Source organism: Gracilinanus agilis, chromosome 5, assembly GCF_016433145.1.
Source record: "Gracilinanus agilis isolate LMUSP501 chromosome 5, AgileGrace, whole genome shotgun sequence".
Classification (NCBI taxonomy): domain Eukaryota; kingdom Metazoa; phylum Chordata; class Mammalia; order Didelphimorphia; family Didelphidae; genus Gracilinanus; species Gracilinanus agilis.
Genome location: NC_058134.1, coordinates 89,932,865 through 89,954,785, shown reverse-complemented (window position 1 = coordinate 89,954,785; position 21,921 = coordinate 89,932,865). Strand labels below are relative to the sequence as shown.

Below are 21,921 nucleotides of genomic sequence, written 5' to 3'. Positions count from 1 at the left end.
CTTTCCAAAATATGGTATAAGGATGTGACATCTATTGATGTGCCGTACTCTGTCTGCAGAAAAGGAATTCCATGTTCTTCTCAGGTTCCAGTCTTCAAGGAATCTGTATAACATGTAGGTACAGATGTAGGTACAGGTCAAAAAGTCAGACTAGAAAAAGTAGAATCTGAAGTAACCAGGTTCTCACAAGTACAGTGTGGAAAATGACATTTACAGGCTGGAGCTCAAAATATAAACCAAAAATTAGTACAAAAAATATTTTGATGACAGTGACAGGAATGTCATGAGGTCGGAATTTTCAGTTCTTCTAACTGCAAAAGATTATTGATTGTCTCTCTCACAGTGATTTCTGATGCCCATTTGCAGAAGGTTTGGGTGTTTCTGAGTCTCTTGCACTGTTTGAGAGCTGAAGTTTGTGAAGACCTGCACAGACATTAGAGATGGTAAGAAGGTAAAAAAATATTGAACACAAGTTACTTCTGGTTTTTGTGATCTAACAGTTTCACACAAATTATCAGCATCACCTTGAGATTACATATTTGCTATTCTTCACCTACTTCAATGCTCAGGAAAAGAAACAGAAGAGAATATATTCTCCTACTTTCACTAGGAGGTCAAGGAGGTGAAACCAGAAGAGAAAGCTATAACAAGCGAAGTTTAGACAGTCTAACAAGTGTTTTGCAAATGCAGGAGGAACACAGTTCTCCCAATCTTTTCTCAAAGTTTGTTGAATTGAAAAACAAAATAAAACATCCCCTAAGTCACTGATGGTGAACCTTTTAGAGACTGAGCACCCAAACTGCTACCTTCCCATGGCATGTTAGCCCCCACCTCAGCCCTGACGGGAGGGTAGAAGCACTCCCACTGGGCTGCTGGGCAGAGGTCCTGCGAGAAATGTCTTCAGGCACACATGGAGAGGGGAAAGGAGCAGCCCCCCCCCAGTAAGCACGCCATAAGGTCACCAACACAGAACACACCACAGCAAAATGAGGGCTCGGGACCCTCCCTACAAAATAGCAACCCTGAGAAGTAAAAACCTTTTCCAGGAGGATAAGAGAATATACTTCGGTGCCCTCAAATGGTTCTCTGTCCAGTGGAGGCCAATGCTAACTGAATACACAAAAAGGATTAATAGCTTCAGGATGTTAGAGGCTATGTGTGATCATTAATGGCTAACTTTGATACAGCGCCTACTCTGTGCTAGGCACTATGCTAAGCATTTTGCGTAGATTATCTCATCTCATCCTAATGTGAGGAAAGAATAGAGCTACTGAAAGGCAACACATTCCTAGAAGAGGGGTATCTCGAGTTTAAGATGTCTTCAGGACATTAAGTTCCATTTGGAGACATCTAATAGTTGTTTGATAATTTTTTTGGCCCACTAATTTTTTTTGTTAACAAAAGAAACCCATTGGGGTCATATATAAATTCAAATACAATCTTTTTTTCCTGTGGGTTAAAATACTGCAATAGCATTTTTAATTGAAAAACTATTTCACAGATAAAAAATAAAAATGTAAAAAACCCTTGCTTATTGTGCAAAACAGAAGAGCATTAAGGTTTTTGCCCTGTAAAGAGTTTTATGTGCCTTTGAAATAGACCTCACTTCTAAACCTAGCTACATCTGGTGGGATCTGTTTTTATAAGAATGTTTTGTGTATTTGTCTACAAAAATTCAGATAGCACCAATATTATAGCCAGCAAAAAACGTGGTCTGCTAAGACAAAACTTGGAGGAAAATGAGACAAACTTTATAATTCGTGAGTCAGCTCCTGTTATACCCATGTTCAGAATCTGGCACTTAAAAGGGGCACCCATGGGGACCTGAAAGGTATAATTTTAAACGTCTGATAAAAACAACAACAACAACCGTGAGCCCCAGCTTGCCCACAACTCTTGCAGATTCTGCTGCTTCCTTTATCCAAAAGGTTGACACAAGCACAAGTTACCTTTGATCTTAGTTAAGTAATATTTTACCACTTTTATGAGGTTTCCTTAGGATAATCCTTTCTCTACAAAATGATCTGTCTAAAACCCTTCATTCCCAAGGTAGGGAATCCATTCTAGGTGCAATAATTCTCCCTCTTGAGATGGCTGCACCTGTTTGGGGAAGGGGGTGGAGGTGGTGAAGAGCAGAAAAGGAGGGTGACCAAATGCTTAGTGATGACACAAACTATACCCCTAAGTGGTACTTGCCAGGGAACAGAGTCAAGCATCACTGGCTGGGACAATGCACGGAGGCAGGGATAAGGTGCCAGCTTAAAATGGACTGGGGTGACGGCATCTCTTAGATTTATGATTTAATGCCATCAATCAGTAAACCCTTGTAAAGTCCCTCCTAGGTGCTGGGGGAAATGATCTTCCTTGTTAAATATTTCTGAGTCAAATAAATGGCACAGTGCATGGTCGGCCAGCTGCCTCTGAAGGCCAGGCTGCATTTTCTGCCCTGATTCCGATGCAGGAGGTGCAAGTGCTGGGCTTGGAATGTCCCTGGAACACCACCACCAGGTGCAGCAGCAGCTCCCTCGTCTGAACACCGGACAGGAGGCGGCACAAGGCCTGCCTCAGGCAGCGGGGCTGACGGGCCTTGGAGCTTCTGCTTCCTATCTGTGTCCCTAAAGTGGACAGCAGGCTGAGCCAGCACCAAGAGGGACTTAATCAAGGCTTACCTGCTATTGGGTAATAAAGGGCTGCCTTAGGGTGAGTCACTATTATTGTATTATAATTCTTTGGGTATATGACGTCCTGCATTTGTTTGGTTCTTCTGAGAATACTAAAATGAAACACAAGAACTGAAGCCAATACAGAAATGGCTATGACAAGTAGATTTATTCCTTCTTCTGTAGCAGATTTAAAAACTTGATGGTGATAATAATATTAGCTACTATTTATACAGAACTAACTATGCCAACTACCATTCTGTGTTTTATAATTATTATCTTATTTGATCCTCTCAACAACAACCCTGGGAGGTAGATGTATTATTTTAGTATATGTGCTGCCAAAGCGAGCACAGAGGTAGGTATATTATTATCTCCATTTGACAGATGGAGAAACTGAGACAAACAGATGTTAAAGTATCTGAGTCCACATTCGAATTCATGTCTTCCTGACTCCAAGCTCCTGACAATTTTAACAGTGATCCAAAGTCAAATAATGCAGTATTACCCAGAATCTAAGATAACCTTCAGCCCCAACTGATATTAGAATGTTTATGTTTTTACTCTAAAATAATATCCTGCTTTAGTAAAAAATTATGGTTGTGCTTCCACCCCTGAAAGTCTACATCTGATAGTCCCCCGTGTCACCAGGCTGTGACTCTATAAGGCTGTGCCAATAGAGCACAAGCTCTGGCAGGTCCTCCCAGCCTAGAAAAGGGCAAGAAGCACAGGTACCAAGGGAAGTACCTAAAGGAACCGACAAAACAACATACTAAGATCTGGGGAATATTATGGTTCTGTGTCAAGAGTTAGAGCATCTATACACATTGAAGAAATCAAGCCTTTTTTTAACTTCTAAAATATAAATTTTCCAAATTTGAGTCAAACCTAGGCTTTATAAAAACTTACAACCAAAAAATTAGATTTAGTTACTTAAAATATCAATTATGATGGTACTCATATTCTACAAGAAAGAAAAGGCATTTGGGGATCTGACTAGATAGCTCAAAAAAGGTATATACAATGTAATCCAAGAATTACAGAAGATTTAACATTAAATAAAAGGTCAAAAGTATGAATTAGCATGATAAATGCATACGCATCTCTCCCCTTCAAATCCCAAATTACCTAAGGCCTTGAAAAGTTCTTCTCGTACAGCAGAGGTGAACTTTCTGACAAGACATAAAGTTGTCACGATAGCAAACAGCAAATTGTAGGATAGTACAATGTAGAAATTCCCCAGCCAGTTAAATCTTCCAAAATCTCCAAGAAGATCAAATCTGGTAATTCCTATTAAATAAACAGAAAGAAGAAAATGGCTTTTAATAAAATTCATTATAAATCTTCATTGATAACATTTTAAGATTATGATGTAAGACACTATACTAAATTCTGTTGTGGTAGCATTTTTCTAATCCTTATTCCTTCTGATACTCTACTAGGTCTTTTATAGGATGAATACATTTGGGCAGTTCAGAAGAGAACCAGAATAATTTACTCTACCATTAATGCCAGAGTTATTTACAAAGCAACGGCAGGAAGGGCAGGTGCTTACCCCAAATCATCTCTGGGCAGGAATATGGATTTGTCTGTACATAAAAACCATGCTTCCTGAAACAAAAAACCACTAGGCAGAAGGATCCATGCGGAAGACGGGCCACAGGCCATCCAACCATGAATAGGGTGGCAACAGTAGGATGAGAACAACAGGATTGTGAGACCATCACGACATGCTAGGAGAAGCCGTGGGAGAGTGAAGGATCTTGAAGAATCCAGTGTCACTCCTGGGCTGGGAGCCCGGAGGACTGGTAGGATGGTCGTTGTTGCTATTTGGTCTTTCTCCAGCTGTATCTGACTCTTTGTGACCCCATTTGGGGTTTTCTTGACAAGATACTGGGGTGATCTGCCATTTCCTTCTCTGGCTCATTTTACACATGAGGAGACTGAACACACAGGGTTAACTGACTTGCAGGCAACTTTGGAAAATGGGAAGATTCAAGGAAGATAATAAACTGAGTTTGGGGTATATAGGATTTAAGATGTCTACTATAGGCGGGTAGAGGTGAAGAGAGCAGATCACAAAGGCCTGGAGAGAAGAGAGTGTGCAGAAGAAGAGAATGCTCGAGTCAGAGGCTTGACGAGGGTTAAGAAAGTGAGAACCAGCGATTCGCAGATCTCACAGTCTGAGGGGGCGAGTTCATCAGAGGTCAGAAGCAGGCAGTTCAAAGGCAGCGCGAGGAAAGGAAACAGAGGACCCATCACCGCTGGGCAAGGAAGTCGCTATTCACCTCTAACTTACCTAGCCTTAAGAGGCTCACAGGGGTGAAGACAAAAAAAAGTTCCAAGGACAACATAGAAATTTATTTTGCTAAACTTTGTACAATAATGACAAAATTTTGTCTTCCTCTCACATTTGGGAATGGGGATTAGCAATAGGTGTCAGAAAAGAAAGAAAAGGCAAAGGAAGACAATCCTTGAAGGGATTCTTTGAATGCACAGAAGTGAACAGAAAGAAAATAGAAAAGCAGAACAATACAAAAAATTAAATGCTGAATTTATAATATGCTTAAGAGAATAAGTTGCACAAAAATAGAAATTCACACATAGTCCTCATTTTCTGTTCTACTTTGTATATGGAAATGCTCATTATATTCGGTGTTAAGTTTGGAACAAAAATAAAAATTTCAAAGAGATGTAAACATGTGTATGCATGCCTATAATATAAAGGTAATTGCCTAAAATCAAAATACAAAAAATAACAGTTCATGTATCATTGACGTGTTCTAAATAACACAATATATAAGGGCATGTGATAGTGCAGCTAGTCAAGAACAAAAACTTCTGCTTAAAAGAGGCCCAAGGGGGCAGCTGGGTGGCTCAGTAGATAGAGCATCAAGCCCAGAGACTCCTAGGAGGTTCTGAGTTCAAATCTGATATTTCCTAGTATATGTCCCTGGGCAAGTCACTTAACCCCCATTGTCTAGCCCTTACCACTCTTCTGCCTTAGAACCAATATACGGTATTGATTCTAAGATGGAAGGTAAGGGTTTAAAAAAAAGGCCCAAATACTAACATTTCTGGCTCTCAGTTTCTTCACTTGCAAAATAAGTCAGAGGATGATCCCTACTGTTCCTTAGAGCCCTAAAAGTTTATGAGTCTAATTAGTAATCAGAAGGTAATGTGTGACATAACTTTCAAAACACCTATGGTCCTCCATGTCATCAGTCAACAATATTTTTATTTTCCACTAAATTCTATAAATATTTAATTAGGTATTTATTTTGCATTCAGTTCAATTGAGTTCTGTTACAGAAGTTGTCTGACTTCACAACACAGACTCATCACAAGAAGTTTCCACAAGCTCTGTGCTCAAACCTCCCCTGTCAATACACACACTCTGAGAGCAGTTCAGTGGTCTATACACCATGCAGCTGATCTGTGAAAGCTGTGCCAGGAGAAAAGGAAGTCAGTAACAAGACTGGGCTGAAAACTATGTCAAACAACAGGAAAAGCATCTTTCTGCTAAGAGAGCCAGAGTCAGGCTCAGGTGCCAGAAACAAGTATTCAAACAAGGATTCTCTTTTTCATAGGCTTATTGGTCTCCAGGAAAACCACACAGGCCTACTTAATAGAAAACTAAGACAGCCTTTTCAGCTATTGGTAAAACCAAACTGGAGCCCAAATAGCCTTATGATAATCCCTACTGAAGATAACCCTAAAAAACAAAAAAACAAACTAAAAAACCTGGAGTTTATTCCAGTTCACATGGAATTCCTCCAGTTTATTATTCCTTTTAGTGCAATAGTATTCCATCACCAACAAATGCCACAATTTGTTCAGCCATTCCCCAATTGAAGGACATTCTCTCATTTTCCAATTTTTTGCTACCACAAAGAGCTCGGCTATAAATATTTTTGTAAAAGTCTTTTTCCTTATAATCTCTTTGGGGTACAAACCCAACAATGGTATGGCTGGACCAAAGGGCAGGCAGTCTTTTAAAGCCCTTTGGGCATAGTTCCAAATTGCCAGCCAGAATGGTTGGATCAGTTCACAGCTCCACCAGCAATGCATTAATGTCCCAATTTTGCCACATCCCCTCCATCATTCATTACTTTCTTTTGCTTTCAATCTAGGTGTGAGGTGGTACATCAGAGTTGTTTTCATTTGCATTTCAGCATCCAGTATTCTTTTTTTTTTTTTTAATTTTTTTTTAAACCCTTGTACTTCGGTGTATTGTCTCATAGGTGGAAGATTGGTAAGGGTGACCATTGGGGGTCAAGTGACTTGCCCAGGGTCACACAGCTGGGAAGTGGCTGAGGCCGGGTTTGAACCTAGGACCTCCTGTCTCTAGGCCTGGCTCTCACTCCACTGAGCTACCCGGCTGCCCCTGCATCCAGTATTCTTGATGGTGGTTCTATCCTTAGAACACAACCTTTATATTTGTTGTTTCTATAGTTAAGCCAGTTTTGGAATGATATTTCCATTTTTTAAGCTCAATTTAAATGTTTCTATCTTCAAGAGCATAAACAATTAATTATTTTTAAATTTCATTTATTTTCTTTAGTAATCGCCACGTAGTTTTCATTAGTTTTAATCTAATGCTACATTAAGTATTTAATAATGCTATCCTTATCCTTTTATCATTGTGCCATCTGATGCCACTAGTACAGGAAGGATTCCAATAAAAAATGGAAGAAGCCAGGGAGGTCAAGTAGTCAGAGCAGAGGAGGAAGAATGATTCAGTCATAGGGAGAGCCAGAGAAAATGCCCAGAGCTGAAAGATGCAAAATCTTGTTAGTGGACGAGCCAGGAGGCCAATGTCACTGGACCACAGAGTACTTGTCAAGGGGAAGGGCCAAGAAGGCTGAGAAGGTAGGAGGTGACTGGTTATGGAGGGCTTTGAATTACAAACAGAGCAAGTGGGAAGGGAAAGAGATGGAATGGAGGGAAGGAAAGAGAGAATTTAGAACTCAAAAAAAACTTTTTAAGAGTTAAAAATAAAGTTTCATATGTAATTGGGGGAAAATAAAAAATTACTTAAAATAATAAAAAGTGCCCCCCAAAAGATTAATACCATAATCAATGAAAGCTGTCTCTCTACAACTAACACTGGAAAAAAGTGGAGTCATCCTTAAGTGACTAGACATAAAAACACACACCAGAAAAACTGAGGACTGCAAATTTTGTGCTCAATGTGAAAATAAGTATCAGTATTATACTCTTAACCTCATCCCCTGAAAACTGGTACAGTAGAAAACACTAGACTCAGATTCGGAGGCCTTAGATTCAAATCCTGCAATGAGATTGGGCAAGTAATCTCTCTCTGTGCCTTATCTAGCTATAAAATCTATCATCTATAAAATGACAGAGTTCAAGACCTAAATCCTCTTAAGTGCTAATTCCAAGATGAAACCTTCCCAGAACCCTTCTAACCCTGCCCTGGAAAGTGTATTTGCTTCTGGAGGGAAGAGGGAAGCTCTCCCTTTCCAATGCTCTCCATCCTCAACCTTCTCATAGCATTTTGACTAGCTCTCTCCTTTGCACTTAATCACATTCTTCCTTTTAACCCAGTTATTTGTGCACATACCTTTTTTCCTTTCTAGAACATAAGCTCCTTGAGGGCAATGTCTGTGCTTAACACACATCATTTTCTTGGTCAGGATTTTATGTTTTTAAATCTGACAGACCTGAACTTAAAGATTATCAGCTTTTTTTAAAGTGTGGTCTATTTAATTAATTCCTTTAGATACTTAGATTTCTATACTCAGGAAATTATTTTATATATTTTATTTATATATGTGTGTATATATACATGTACACATATACATATACACACACGCCTACCCATATACATGGGTAACATTCATAGTTTATCTTTAGTCATGAACTACAAGAACAATAAGAACCAGGAAGTGAAAGCTAAGATCATACATTAAATTTGTTTAGCATTAATGTAGGCAAAAAGAACAACTTTTTATGTTATTAATAATCTTTCATTATGGGTGCAAGTAAAGTTTTTATATTAGTCAAATGTTATGTACTCGTTTGACAATTAAGTGTTTGGTAGCTTTTATTTTTCATTTTTAAAATTATTTATGAAAGTGTCATTTCTTCCAGTGTTAGACAAAAGGACTGGCAAAAGAAAGATTCAGAGATACATTTACGAAAGCCCACATAAAGCCCTTTTCTGAGAAGACTGGTTTTTAAACAGACTCCCCTCATAAAGGAAACAAAGGGAAATAATCCACTTTATCTCCCGTAAGAAGATGACAGACTCTATGGGTACTGGATGAGAAATATGTGGGGAGGTGATTAAAACAAATTTAAGGAGCATTTGGGAAAGTGACAGAACTGTTGTCTAGCAGTATGTGTACAATATTTCATTGTGTCTTAAATGCAGAAAATACATCAGAAAGAAAACAAGACAACTGTTAAACAATGAATAAAACAGAAGAGTTGGTGAAAATACCTTTAAAGTCTACTGGCATAATTTTAAAAAATGTATTCATGCATTTTATTTTGACACAATGGAGACTTCCCAACAAACTGAGCTGATTTACGTGGTTCATTTCTGGGAATCCTTTTCACCTTTAATTAAAGGAGATTTTAAAGTACAATGTACAAAGTGTCTATCAGTATTAGTTATATGCTCAGTAAGGCAAAACAGAACAGGGAAATCATTAAAATATGGGTTTTGGACAGAATTTATTATTGCTCAGAAAACTATATTAAAAAAGTCTAATTATAAAAAAACTTAGGTATAGGCATATTTTGAGAGGAAATTCTATTTCAAACCTCCTATAGTAATTTACCAGCCAATTAAACAAATATACATGACAGTTAAAAGGTCTAATGATAATCCCATAAAATATGGGATCTTGAAAATCTTTAGTCTATGCCTAAATATCCACAACAGCTAAAAAAACACATTTAAAGAATTTTGAAAGACATTTAAAAATAAGGTTTCTTTGTACTTCCAGCAGACTAGAGCATCACAACTAATATTTATATCATCCACAAAAATGTACATATGGGTAAAATTTTCCTCACAAGTTCTTTCTCAGTGATATATTCAGTATACTGACTGAAAATATTCAACCAAAAGTCTCAATGTTTCTGAAAGTAACACATTTTTTGTATAATTCCATTCTATTCTTTCACATGAAAATTCTAATATATCCAATAAAATGTGATTTTTTCCCACTTAAAATAAAGTTAAAAACTAGATATCATGACTATTAAGTAAAATAACTCAAAAGCTATATTGTGTAATTCTAGTTATATCACTCATAACTATTGATGTATTTTTAAAATAACCACAAAATGCTTTGACTTTTAAAGCAAAAACATGCATGTCTTAAACTTTTTGCCCATTAAAATACAACCAACATCTAGGTTCCTTTTCAATATTATTTACAAATAAAAGAGCTGGTATCTGAAAAGGAAAAAAGGACACCTTTCTGGGGTGATTTCCCTCCCCACACCTCTCGTTAGGTACCAGTCCGACTTAGATCTCAACAATGTACTGCTGCTCGTTCATTTCAGAGGCCAGTGACAGCCGCGACAGTGATGACCGGATAAAGACAAAAAGTTCTATAGCTTCAGACTCGGTGCTTAAATACACACTCTATCCCTTGCCCTGGAGACATCATAGCTAGATGATCACAAATCCTCCATTATCGAGAAGTACAATATCCACAACTGCCTACATTTCATCTTCTTATATTCAAATACTCGATTCTAAAGGGTTCATATGTGAATTACTTGATAACTTTCTCTAGTTTGCCTTTCCCATAATGCTAAAATCCAGAGGTTTTTTTCTGTTAGCCTAGAACCTTGATTTTTTAATACTGTGAAAAGCCTCTATGAATCTGTTTAACGTATTTATTTCTTTTCATCTATTCAGTGCCATTGGGCATAACATGTAATGCAATGCATGTTGATATTTTGCAAAGCACCACATGACTCACTGTACTCTAATGCACTCTATTAATCCTGTTTGGACAGCTGGGTCCAGGCATTTGTTAGCTGCATTTTAATTGTCCTATCTTTCTTTCCCTTTCTTCTGTCTTATTCTTCTATTTATCTCTATGGCAAACTATTCAGGAATTTCATTTGTTGGTCTTCAGAAAGTGAGTTTTGCCATTAATTTGTTTTCTTTGTATTAGCGACGGTGCACAGCATGTGTACTTTTTTTTCCCATAGAATCAGTTTATATTATTACCAATGGTTAATCTTAAATTACAGTGCATAAATGAATTATACAAGTGTTAAAATGGTAGGGTTGTTTCAATGCCACAAAAGTTACTTGTGAAATGTCATAATACAAATAGTCAAATTTGGTTTCAAACCACTAAATTGTATAGATTCCACATTTAGAGATAAATACCACAGGCAGATGTCAAAACAATGACATACACTATACTTAAAAGCCAAGGTAATAGAAAAAAGGGGGTGGGGGGGGGAGAAAGCCATATTAGCATTTAGAATAGTTCTTTGTTGTGTTTATACAAAGTTTTAACTTTTTACTGAAAGATGAAATTATGCATAAGAATTGTGAGCAAAAACTACAAAGTTTGCCATTTCTTGGCACTACTTAAAATGTCCCCCCAAGTGAGTTCTTCACAAATAATAGAAATTTTACAAAAGCTAAAACAAAGGCAATTCAATGTTGCCAATGGTTTAATTCATCTTAGTCAACTAATGATAATTCCAAGAATTCCCATAAGCTAAAGTATAGGTTTTTAGAATCTAATATATTTACCTAAAAAGAAATTTTATTCAGAAATAACATTTTGTTAAAGAGTCAAGGGAGAAACATTCTATATATTGCTTTGTAAATGACAAGGTGATAAAATAAAGGCTTGTTCAGATATATGAGCATTAAAGAAAATTGAAAATCTCTATAAATCTAAAAACTGTCTGATACTAGCATGTAAATCTCTAACTATTTCAGTAAAATACACCTTCAGTCAATCTCTATTTTCCTAAATTTTAATGTTTTCTGGACTCAGCTTAAATATTTCTAACACATTCTTTTGTCACCTACTTTTTAAAAATTTCTATTTTATTCTATTCCAATTAAGGAATTTTAAAGTTTATTGCTTCTTCACTAGAGAACTTATAAGGTGATGTGGTCATGTGAAAACATCAATATAATTTGATGAGGCTATACTACCACATGAAAAATGTTTGATAAAGTATGTCTGTATAAGTGTATAAAATAAGTACAATAAAGATGTGTTTTAGAAAGTGATCAAGTCCCTAAGAAGAAAAATTCCTAACTAAAGATCACAGTTTAAACTGCTGAGCAAAGCTCTCAAACATAGCAAAAATTTTCGACTCATAATTTTTCAGTCAAACTTACCCAAAGTTCTTGACATCACAGGTAGTGCAGAACTCAAGACTAAGATTGAAACACAATTTCCAATTATCTGTTTCAATAAGGGAAAAGAGAGTTTATAGTTAAAATAGTATAGGGAAGAAAAAATTAATTAAATTTCTAGAAAATTTGTAATCCTATAACATTTTATAATTTGTTTACTTATTTAATGAAACTTTATAATTCTTATTACAGAAATGGAAAGTCAGTAAGAACCCTTTTTTCTGAGCATACACTTAAAGTTATAACCTGAATTCCTAAAAGATTCTTCAAAAATAATATATTAAAAGCCATCACTTAATAATCTGATTTATGGAAGTGAGTTAGTCTGTGAACTTTAGGCATTAATTTATTAAAAAATCAAAATAGCACCAAATTTTCCAAATTCATTTCCATTAACTTTCTCATTTCTTTAGTAGTGATAAGAATTAACAACAATAATCATATGCACAAACCTACCTATGTTCTAGGAACTAATTTCCTAGTAATACTGACCTTATTGTTACTTTCTTATATTTTAAAATAAAGCTTATTGTTAAATAATCTGAAAATACTATTTTCTGGCAATTCATCTGGATATTATATTCACATAAATCTATCTTGTCTTCCAAAAAGTTCTAGCAAAATAAAAGCAATAATTTTAGGCTTTCTTCAGAATCTTTTCCAATAATCAAAGGAAAACAGTGCATTCACAACAGAAGAAAAATCTGAGTTTTATCACTAATTTTTCTTCTCCATTTGTGGTCCTACTTTAAGAAAATGTCTGTACATTTTGTTTGAATCCATATAAAAGATTTTGGTTTTTTGAAGCTAGTGTCAGATTGTGGAAAGTCAAATTAACTTCAGATTGCAAAATGTGACTGAACAGAACTCTTTAGTTTTTACTTTAATTATATATTTCACATTTGAATAATTAAATTTGAAATGCTTTGTCTTTACTACTTGTAGCAACTAAGTTCTTCAGATTTCAAACAGGCTCCTGAAGTACAGTTAGCACAATCAAAGTTACTCATTAGCAATACGCTTTCTTTGGGGGGGAAAAAGTCCTTTCACTAGCATTTCTATAGCTGGTTAACAAGCTCTGCAATTTCAGGCGTTTTACAAGTGAATGGATGCCATCCAAACTAAACAGAGCACATCCTTTTTCCCACTCATTCAGCATTTTGAAAATCTTCCAGTTTGTGTTTGCGCAGCTTACAAACAAATACTGATCGTGTAAATGAGCCATTCAGGGCAATTACTAAATAAAACAGTCAGTATGTCTTGGGTGGCAAAAGGGTGGCCATCACCACCTCGGTCTTTACCTTACCTTTGTCATAGTCGTGTCGTCTTTCCTGGGAGTAAAGCTCCCAAAAAAGCGGAGGCTGTAGAAGCCGACAACGGAGGAAACCATAAGGTAACTGTGAGAATCAAGGAGAAAAGCTCTCCAAAGGAATGCAAGTTTCACTTAGGTTCTCAGCAGTCTCCGAAAAGCCTTAAGAACCAAAGGAAAAACAAAACACAACACAACAAAAAACACTTCAAGTGCTTGAGAAGGATTGACCTGTTCTTTTCTCCCCCTTCCCAGGAAAATGTCTTAGTAACTACCAGTGTCCCAGAAAACTAGACAGGATACTTGTTAATAGACAGAATTCCTACTTTTAAAAAGGATACAAAATCAAAATTATTTCGAGTGCTGCTCCCACAAAACCAAAAGTAGAAAGGGAAGCATTTCCTATGCCAGGCCCCTACAAAGAAAACATAAAAATTTTTTTTCAAAATTTCAGTGGCACAGACATTTGTTTTTCCTGAATTTAGTAACTTTGATACATATAGGCCTATCAAAAATCTTAATTACTTTTAGACAATATAGACTTTTAAGGACAAATAAAACATGAAGTTCAGAATGTGTCCTCTTTATTTGACCCTTTCAGATTTGGAATTATTTCATAACACTTCTAACAAATCAGGTGTAATTCATTTAATTGTCATGTAAGGTGTTCAGAGTATTAACATATTTGTAAGAGAGGGAAAAAAGGTTGTGTTGATATTCTAAAATTAATCAGGGTAGAGGAGAGAAATTATGAAGAGGAAAAATACTTAAAAACAGAATAAACTCACCAAAATAGAATTATGGTCACCCTGATACTGAAGCATGTCACATCAGTGATGCAATTTAAAATGTGAAACACTATGTACATTCTTTGTGACAAGAACAAAAACTTCAAAAGTGGGTATGCCCAATTCCTGTTCTGTTACTTTAAAGAAAGAAACAATTTGCTATTCCCCAAAACTTTCTAATAAAAAGATACATCTGCCTGCATGAGTTATTTAGAAAATATACTATGAATATCTCAAAGTCTTGATGAATTCCTCAACCTTAATCTAGAATTTTAAAGAAGAGAGGCTTAGGTCTATAACTAGAAAAGCAGAAAATCAAGGGCAATATTATAAGTAATACAGAAAAATTCAGCACAAAGATTTGGTTAAACCATAGAGCCAATTCAATTCTTCAAACAAGAGAAACATTTTTACAGTATATGTAGGACTGTGTATGAAAATTTCTATGCCAAGAAATTGATTGACCTACTTGTGATATAAATAGCAGGTATTAAAAATAGCTCATGGCCTTTTATTAATATATGTAGTTTTTTTAGGCCTAATAATAAAAATTAGAAGCATAGCAATTCTGGGTAGTGAAGCAAAGGGGGGCCTTCATATGAAATTCTAATGTAACAATCATACATGGAAGTGAGAGAAAGGGAATTTGGGTCACAGACATTTTAATCTAAGATAACAATAAGGCAAAACATAAGCAGTCAAATATAAATTTAAAACTAATATATAAATCATATTTATACACAAATACAAAAGTCAGGTTTAGTTAAAAAGCAAGGAGAAATAACCATGGCAAGGACCAGGAATCCATCAACTCTCCTTTAATCAATCCAAGGAGGAGGAGAAGGAATTTCAGGAACTATTTAAATGATGGGGTGAAAACAGCTTAGTTGGCTGGGAAAGAGAACATTTCAGAATTCCCACAGCACAAGTAGGACAATGTCCCTCCCCTGCTCAAGAAGCTTCAGTGGCTTCCTATTGCCTCTAAAATAAAATGCAAACCTGGCTTTGGCATATGAAGCCCTTTTTACACTGACTGATTTGTTCCTGCAAATTGATTTCCCATTATCCCTCCTCTCATAGTAGATGCTGTTACACAGCATTCCGTCTCCTGATCCCCTTCATTCTGGCATTTTCTCCCTCTACTCCACAGTTTCCCAATTTTCCTAGTTCCTTTCAAAGTTTATGAGGCCCTTCCAGATGACTAAAACTTGTATTAAAGACCTTCCGCTCTGCCCCTCTGGATTTACTGTTTAGACATTTTCTTCTTAATTATTATGTACATAACACAGGTGTATTATTCTGCCTAAAATACTGCCCTCATACTCCCAGAGAGCATAAATAAGGCCTTTAAAGGCAGGAGGAGTGCTTGATGTCTGCCTCAGTGTTCTCAGTGTCCAGCTCATTGCTGGGCAAGAAGTGGGTACTCAGTGAATTCTTACTGGACCAAATTGAATATGGCAAAGCTAAGGAAAAGGTCTGGAGAGAAAAGAGTTCATTCATGTACCCATTCTTCATCAGTGATTCATTGGATCCATAACCATAATAATGTGAGTACTTTCTCAAATACCACAAACGGCAAAGCATCAATACTTTCTCATCTTGTTTAAGCCAGATGCATGCCTTGCCCTGTATCCAACCCAAATACTGGGGGCCTTTTTCCAGGCTTCTTAATGTTATATAGGGTATAGCCACAGTCTGTAGCTTGTCCATCTGTAATCCTTCACAGTTTTACCTCTCTTTTTTTTTTTACACTCATTATTGTTAATGTGCTGAAGATTATTTCTACATGTTGTCCATATCCCCAATGCTACAATTTTAGCTCATTGTAGACTGAAAAATATGGTATTTACAAAGTGGGTTTTTGTTTCATGGAGAATTCTAAAGTTATTTTTTTAAGAGAGGTATGAATTCCCCAAATGCAATCTAGTTTTCTCCCTACTATTAATTCTAGACCCAACTCAATATTCATCTAGAATGTCTGTCTAAGACATTACTGTTGATGCATCAGCTCGATTCCTCCATTTAGCAACCATTTGTTGAGCATAAACTAGTTACATGATACTTTATTGGCTATTATGGAGAATATAAATATAGGCCATAGTTGCTGCCTCTCTGTAAATGTACAGAGGGAACATGAAGCCTGGGCTAAACAAAATAATCTAGGATACCCTACTAGAAGGCAAGTAAGGATTTAAAATTATTTACTATACAGCAGAAAGATGCCATAATAAAAAGAAGATAATAGTTACAGTGATGGGACAACTTTTAGCAATTAAATTTTTTTAAATAAATATTTATTGGGAACCTATTATACACAAAGCAATGTAAATGGTACTAGGAAATAAAAATAGTCTCTGCCTTCAAAAAGCTTACATCTTCCAAAAGGGGCTCTAGTAGGTAAATATAAGGAATTAGAAGGCATTATGCTATAGTCAAAAGAGCTCTGGAGTAAAAAGTCCTGAGTTCAAGTCCCATCACGGACTCTTACATTTTATTTGTCCTTGGGCAAGTCAATTATCCTCCCCCTCCCATGGTATCAGTTTCTTTATATATAAAATGAAACAGTTAAGAGAGATGAACTCAGAGGTGTCTTCTATCTCCTTAGTGATCTCTGCCATTAAATTATAACATTAGGATTTGAAGTTGAGGAGATGAAAAAGCGGCAGGTTGTCAAAGTTCAAAGACTGAGACGAGCAAAAAATATTCAGTGATTCCTTCTTAAAGCAGCCACTCTGATCATAATTTCAATGATACTGTATTGCAGAAACACAAAAAAACAATTTGTATTCCTGACTCTGATAATTAGCACTCACTACATAATTATTAAAACTTCTCTGCAAATATGAAGTTGGTGGTGTCTTTATCTAGAGGTGTGTGTATTTTATGTGTATGATCTTCTGTATCCTTCACAAAATATTAGTCTTTAATTGCCTCAATGTGACAAGGAGGTAACCTTAGGTTGTTAAAGGCTATAAAAGTAGTGGTCAAGCTTTGGAAAAGTTCTGCCCTGTTGGAGAGGCTTCAAACTATGGTCTCAGCAACAGACTTAGTTTGCATTCCAAAAACCAGTCTAAGTATGGAGGGATTCATTTTCTGGCCATTATAACACAAAGTGAAAAAAAAATGTGAAATACTATATAGGCTCTTATGACCCTTTACACTTATGTAGTGATGGTAGCAGAGCAGAAGCAGTGGGGTTAAAAATCACAAGTTTTTAGGTCGTCTATAAATTTTAATGTAGCTATTAATACTCTGACTACAAGATTTTCCTTTCATTCGTCCACTGACCAACAGGTAGATATATTACTATTGGAACTAAATTTTGTCAATCTTGATATTCTTTCAATAAATAAGACCAGAAGAAAAATGGAAGTTAGGGCTAACTAGAAGTATAAATCAAAGTTTCTTCCCCTACAGAAATAAATTTACAAATATAGGAATTAACAGAGTTAATTTTTATCATGTGTCCATTATGTCATGGGTCATTTGGTCAACAATATTGCAGTGTTCATGATGAATATTTGTAAAAAGAGCACCATAAAAATAACAGCAACTTATGCAATAATATACATTGCAGAGAATGTAGAAGTAGGGAAATACTAAGAAAGCAATAAGACCTTCAAGTTTAAATCAACTTATACTTTGTTCCTCAGTGAATTCAATATAAAGGTAACAATAGATGATGACTACAAAAAAAGACATAGGAAAATATGAATTTTGGAAAAAGGAATGAGACTTGTAAAGTATCTAGTATCTCAAGTCTATAAAGACAGTTGGGTGGAGCAGTGGGTAAAGTACCAGATCTGGAATCAAAAAGACCAGAGTCTAAGTCTGGCTTCAGATGTTTACTAGCTGTGGGATCCTAAGCAAGTCACTTAACCTCTGCCTGCCTCAGTTCCCTCTGCTGTAAAATGAGGGTAATAACAGCATCTACCTCCCAAGATTGTTGTGAGGATAAAAATAAGATAATACTTATAAAATACTCTGTAAACCTTAAAACACAATATAAGTGCCATCAATCATTATCATCATTATCATTATAATATACCATCAACAAAAAAAAAGGAATCAAAGATACTAGCCATGTAAGTACAAAGTAATATTTTAAAATGAAACATTATATATTAATGGAAAAAATGATTTATTATTGATGTGGATTTCATTCCTGAATCAACTAATTTGCTAGAGCCAAGATCAAAATTAATGTAAAAGCTAGAATAAAAATGAGGAAATGATATAATCTGACATTGAAACAATTCAGTTCTGACCTATTAAAACAAATTATTGAAGAAAAAATTGGTCAGTAGGTAGAAGAGAGAATACAACCTTAAGACTATAATAAATTGACATAGGTTTAATTAATAAAAATTAATTGTCATTATAAAGAAACCAAAAGAACCCCCAAAATGTCTTAGCAAACACTGGCATATTTGCCAAGCAAAGAGAGAAGCTAACAGCAAAACTATAGACTACAGACTTATTTGTAAAATCTTATAGAGAGAAGAGGATGAAAGGTTATCTTGTTGCATAGTTGTAAGTATGAAGCACTACAATATCACACAGAGCACTGGAGTGGTACACTTGGGGTGTGAGCAAGCTGCAATATGTAACAACTAAGAGACTGGGAAGAAAAATTGGAGTAAATAAGTTCATGAGGGAAATAAAAGAAGATGAATGATGGGAAGGTCTCATATAAGAGGCAAGAGATAAGAAGCACTAATGCTACACTGGTTTTTTCTTAACATCAGGGACGAGAAAGTTTCCCTGCACACTGGCTGGAACTTATGGAAGGGCATGAATAAAAGTAGCATAAGATGAGCAGGCATGCATGAATTATAATCTGTATCTTTAAAAAGAATAGTCAAATCAATGAGATCAGTGGTCCATTAAAGTAGCTTCTAAAAGGAGGAAACATTCAAATAAGCTGAATGCTTGAATATAACAAAACATTATTTTTATTTAAACTCCCATAGAAAAAAATTATTCTCTAAAAATGGTAAATTCCATTTCCCTATAAGAAGTATGTATTTCTCTCTACTTTAACAAAACATGAGTCTAAACTATCTTTAAGCATGTTTCCCTTTAAGCTAAATATTGGGATCATATGAAAACCTAACAATTTAATCAATTGCTTTTATTTCAACATTTTATAAGACTGGTACTACATTAAAGAAAAAAAACTGAATTTCGTTTTTTAAAATACTAATGTAACTTCTGGACTTTGTATCTAAATTTAAACCAAATATATGAATAAAAATGTTACCTATTATTCCAATAAAATAGGAAAGGAGGGATAATCATAAACCTATAAAAGTTATTTTTTGCACAAAGAAAAAGATATAATTATTAATGTATTGTGTAAAATGGTCAATAAATGAAACTTTTTAGATTTTACTGTTTGAAATACTCCATGGACAAACACAGGTACCTCTGTAAAAGAAAGGGATGGTGAAGTTCTACTTTACCCTCGATCCCTTTGGCATTGCAGTTTCATCAACCAAGAGGCAAAGAATGTTGCAGGCAACCAGCAGGACTGAAATGGACTAGAAAGCACAAGGAAGACATTAAAGTATTTTGGGTATATGCTATTCAAAAATGTTTATTTTCATTTTAACAGAATCAGGTAAGACAACTAGTTTTACAAAACTTTCTAACACATATATAATAAAACATTAGTTAAGTAATATAAATTAAATAAAACCCTTTGAGATAATTGGAAGATATGTAAGATATCCATTACAAATGAAGAAACTTGAAACTCCCAAAAATCTGAATTCTATATTTAAAAGTTGCTTTTCAAGAAAAAAATCTTAGCTTCTTTTTCTGGTGAAGAAAGGATATAAAATCTCATTTTGTAGATTCTATAATGATGTATCCTACACTGTGGATTTGTGGGCTCTTGCTACCAAAGGCTATTTTTTGGCATGCTGAATAAGCATAGAAACATTTGAACTCAAAACTGAGAGGACCCTTTGGTTGACAAGAATGCTAGTTAATTACACTTTTACATAAAAAACTAGTTAATAAACTTTATTTTAGAGTCAATCTGAAAATAAATAAGCAATGTTTTACTTTTCCCAAACCATAAAGAAATTCTTACCGTTTCAATAAGAAGAAGAACCATAACAGCAGGATACACCAAATTCCGTTCCCATGCTGAAGCTTTTTTTCGTCTCTCTTTTCAAGAAAAAAATGAGAAAAAAATGTAATGGTCTAATTTCAATGTTCCTTATAAAATTTGCAATTTAACATTTTCACTGATCACAGATAAAGAAATTACTTCAGTTTCCTTCCAGTCACATCACAGCCTAGAAACTAGAGATTTAATTTTTTTTCCCATTCAACAGTTTGATGCTGTGATGACTAGTCTCCAAAAATGTTTAAGGTTCTTTTTTAAAGTCATTTTAACTGGAGGAATTCCATGTGAACTGGAAAGACCTCCAGGAACTGATGCAGAGCGAAAGGAGCAGAGCCAGAAGAACTTTGTACACAGAGACTGATACACTGTGGTAAAATCGAATGTAATGGACTTCTGTACCAGCAACAATGCAAGGACCCAGGAAAATTCTGAGGGATTTATGGTAAAGATGCTACCCACATTCAGAGGAAGGACTGCAGGAGTGGTAACAGAAGAACAACAACTGCTTGAACACATGGGTTGAGGCAGACATGATTGGGGATGTAGACTCGAAACGACCACCAATACATCAATAATATGTAAGTAGGTCTTGATCAATGACACATGTTAAAACCAGTGGAAATGTGCGTTGGCTATGGGGGAAGGGGGGGAGGTAGGGAGGTGAAGGGGAAAGTAAGAACATGAATCATGCAACCATGGAAAATTTTTCTAAAAAATAAAAAAATTAAAAAAAAAATAAAGTCATTTTATGGGGGGCAGCTGAGTAGCTCAGAGGATTAAGAGTCAGGCCTAGAAACAGGACATCCTGGGTTCAAATCTGACCTCAGACACTTCCCAGCTATGTGACCCTGGGCAAGTCACTTGACCACCATTGCCTACCCTTACCACTCTTCTGCCTTGGAGCCAATACACATTATTAACTCTAAGACGGAAGGTGAGGGCCTAAAAATAAATAAATGAATGAATGAATGAATGAATGAATGAATGAATGAATAAATGATTGAAGTCATTTTATGGGATAGATACATGATTATTTCCTTCAAAAGCTATAATTCTAAAAACAGTATGGTTAATGCACATGCGAATGACCCACAACTTGCTAGCTATGAGTAACTTTTCCCCATTTCAGCTTACATAATGGACTCTTAAAAAGCTACTTTTTTTCCCCTTTGACTAAAGAAACTCATTGATTTCCATAGAGTATACTAACACAGTTTTTTAATCATTTGCAGGAAAACAGATAGCACCTAAAAATATTCCTTCACTAAAAGAAACTTAAGATAAACCATACACTATAGCAGTGATTCCCAAAGTGGGCGCCACCGCCCCCTGGTGGGTGTTGCAGCGATCCAGGGGAGCAGTGATGGGCCACAGGTGCATTTATCTTTCCTATTAATTGCTATTAAAATTTTTTAAAAACTAATTTCCAGGGATGCTAAGTAATATTTTTTCTATAAAGGGGGTGGTAGGCCAAAAAAGTTTGGGAACCACTACACTATAGCTTTTCAAAAGAATAAATTTTATTCTTGAATATCAAATCCAAGGAAGAGTAATAATTAAGAAAATGCCTCATTTTTAAAAAAAGTATTTTATATAGTAATTTTCACTAAAATAAACTCAAGAATAGAGCTCTTTCATGA

The 21,921-nt window shown here is 35.5% G+C and overlaps 1 protein-coding gene across 2 annotated transcripts in view; it reads right to left on the bottom strand.

Annotated features, from left to right (window-relative positions):
• Positions 1 to 205: 205 nt before the first annotated feature.
• LMBR1 (limb development membrane protein 1) overlaps positions 206 to 21,921 on the bottom strand; it is a 162,741-nt gene continuing 141,025 nt past the window's right edge. The window contains exons 11-17 of one of the 2 annotated variants that reach the window (XM_044679823.1): positions 20,243 to 20,319; positions 19,608 to 19,685; positions 13,696 to 13,769; positions 13,352 to 13,442; positions 12,028 to 12,094; positions 3,789 to 3,950; positions 206 to 423 (exon numbers count right to left, since the gene is read on the bottom strand). In XM_044679823.1, the coding sequence (XP_044535758.1) occupies positions 338 to 423; positions 3,789 to 3,950; positions 12,028 to 12,094; positions 13,352 to 13,442; positions 13,696 to 13,769; positions 19,608 to 19,685; positions 20,243 to 20,319 (635 nt within the window). In that variant the 3' untranslated portion in view covers positions 206 to 337. The remainder of the gene's footprint in view (positions 424 to 3,788; positions 3,951 to 12,027; positions 12,095 to 13,351; positions 13,443 to 13,695; positions 13,770 to 19,607; positions 19,686 to 20,242; positions 20,320 to 21,921) is intronic. The other variant, XM_044679824.1, reaches the window with a different exon arrangement.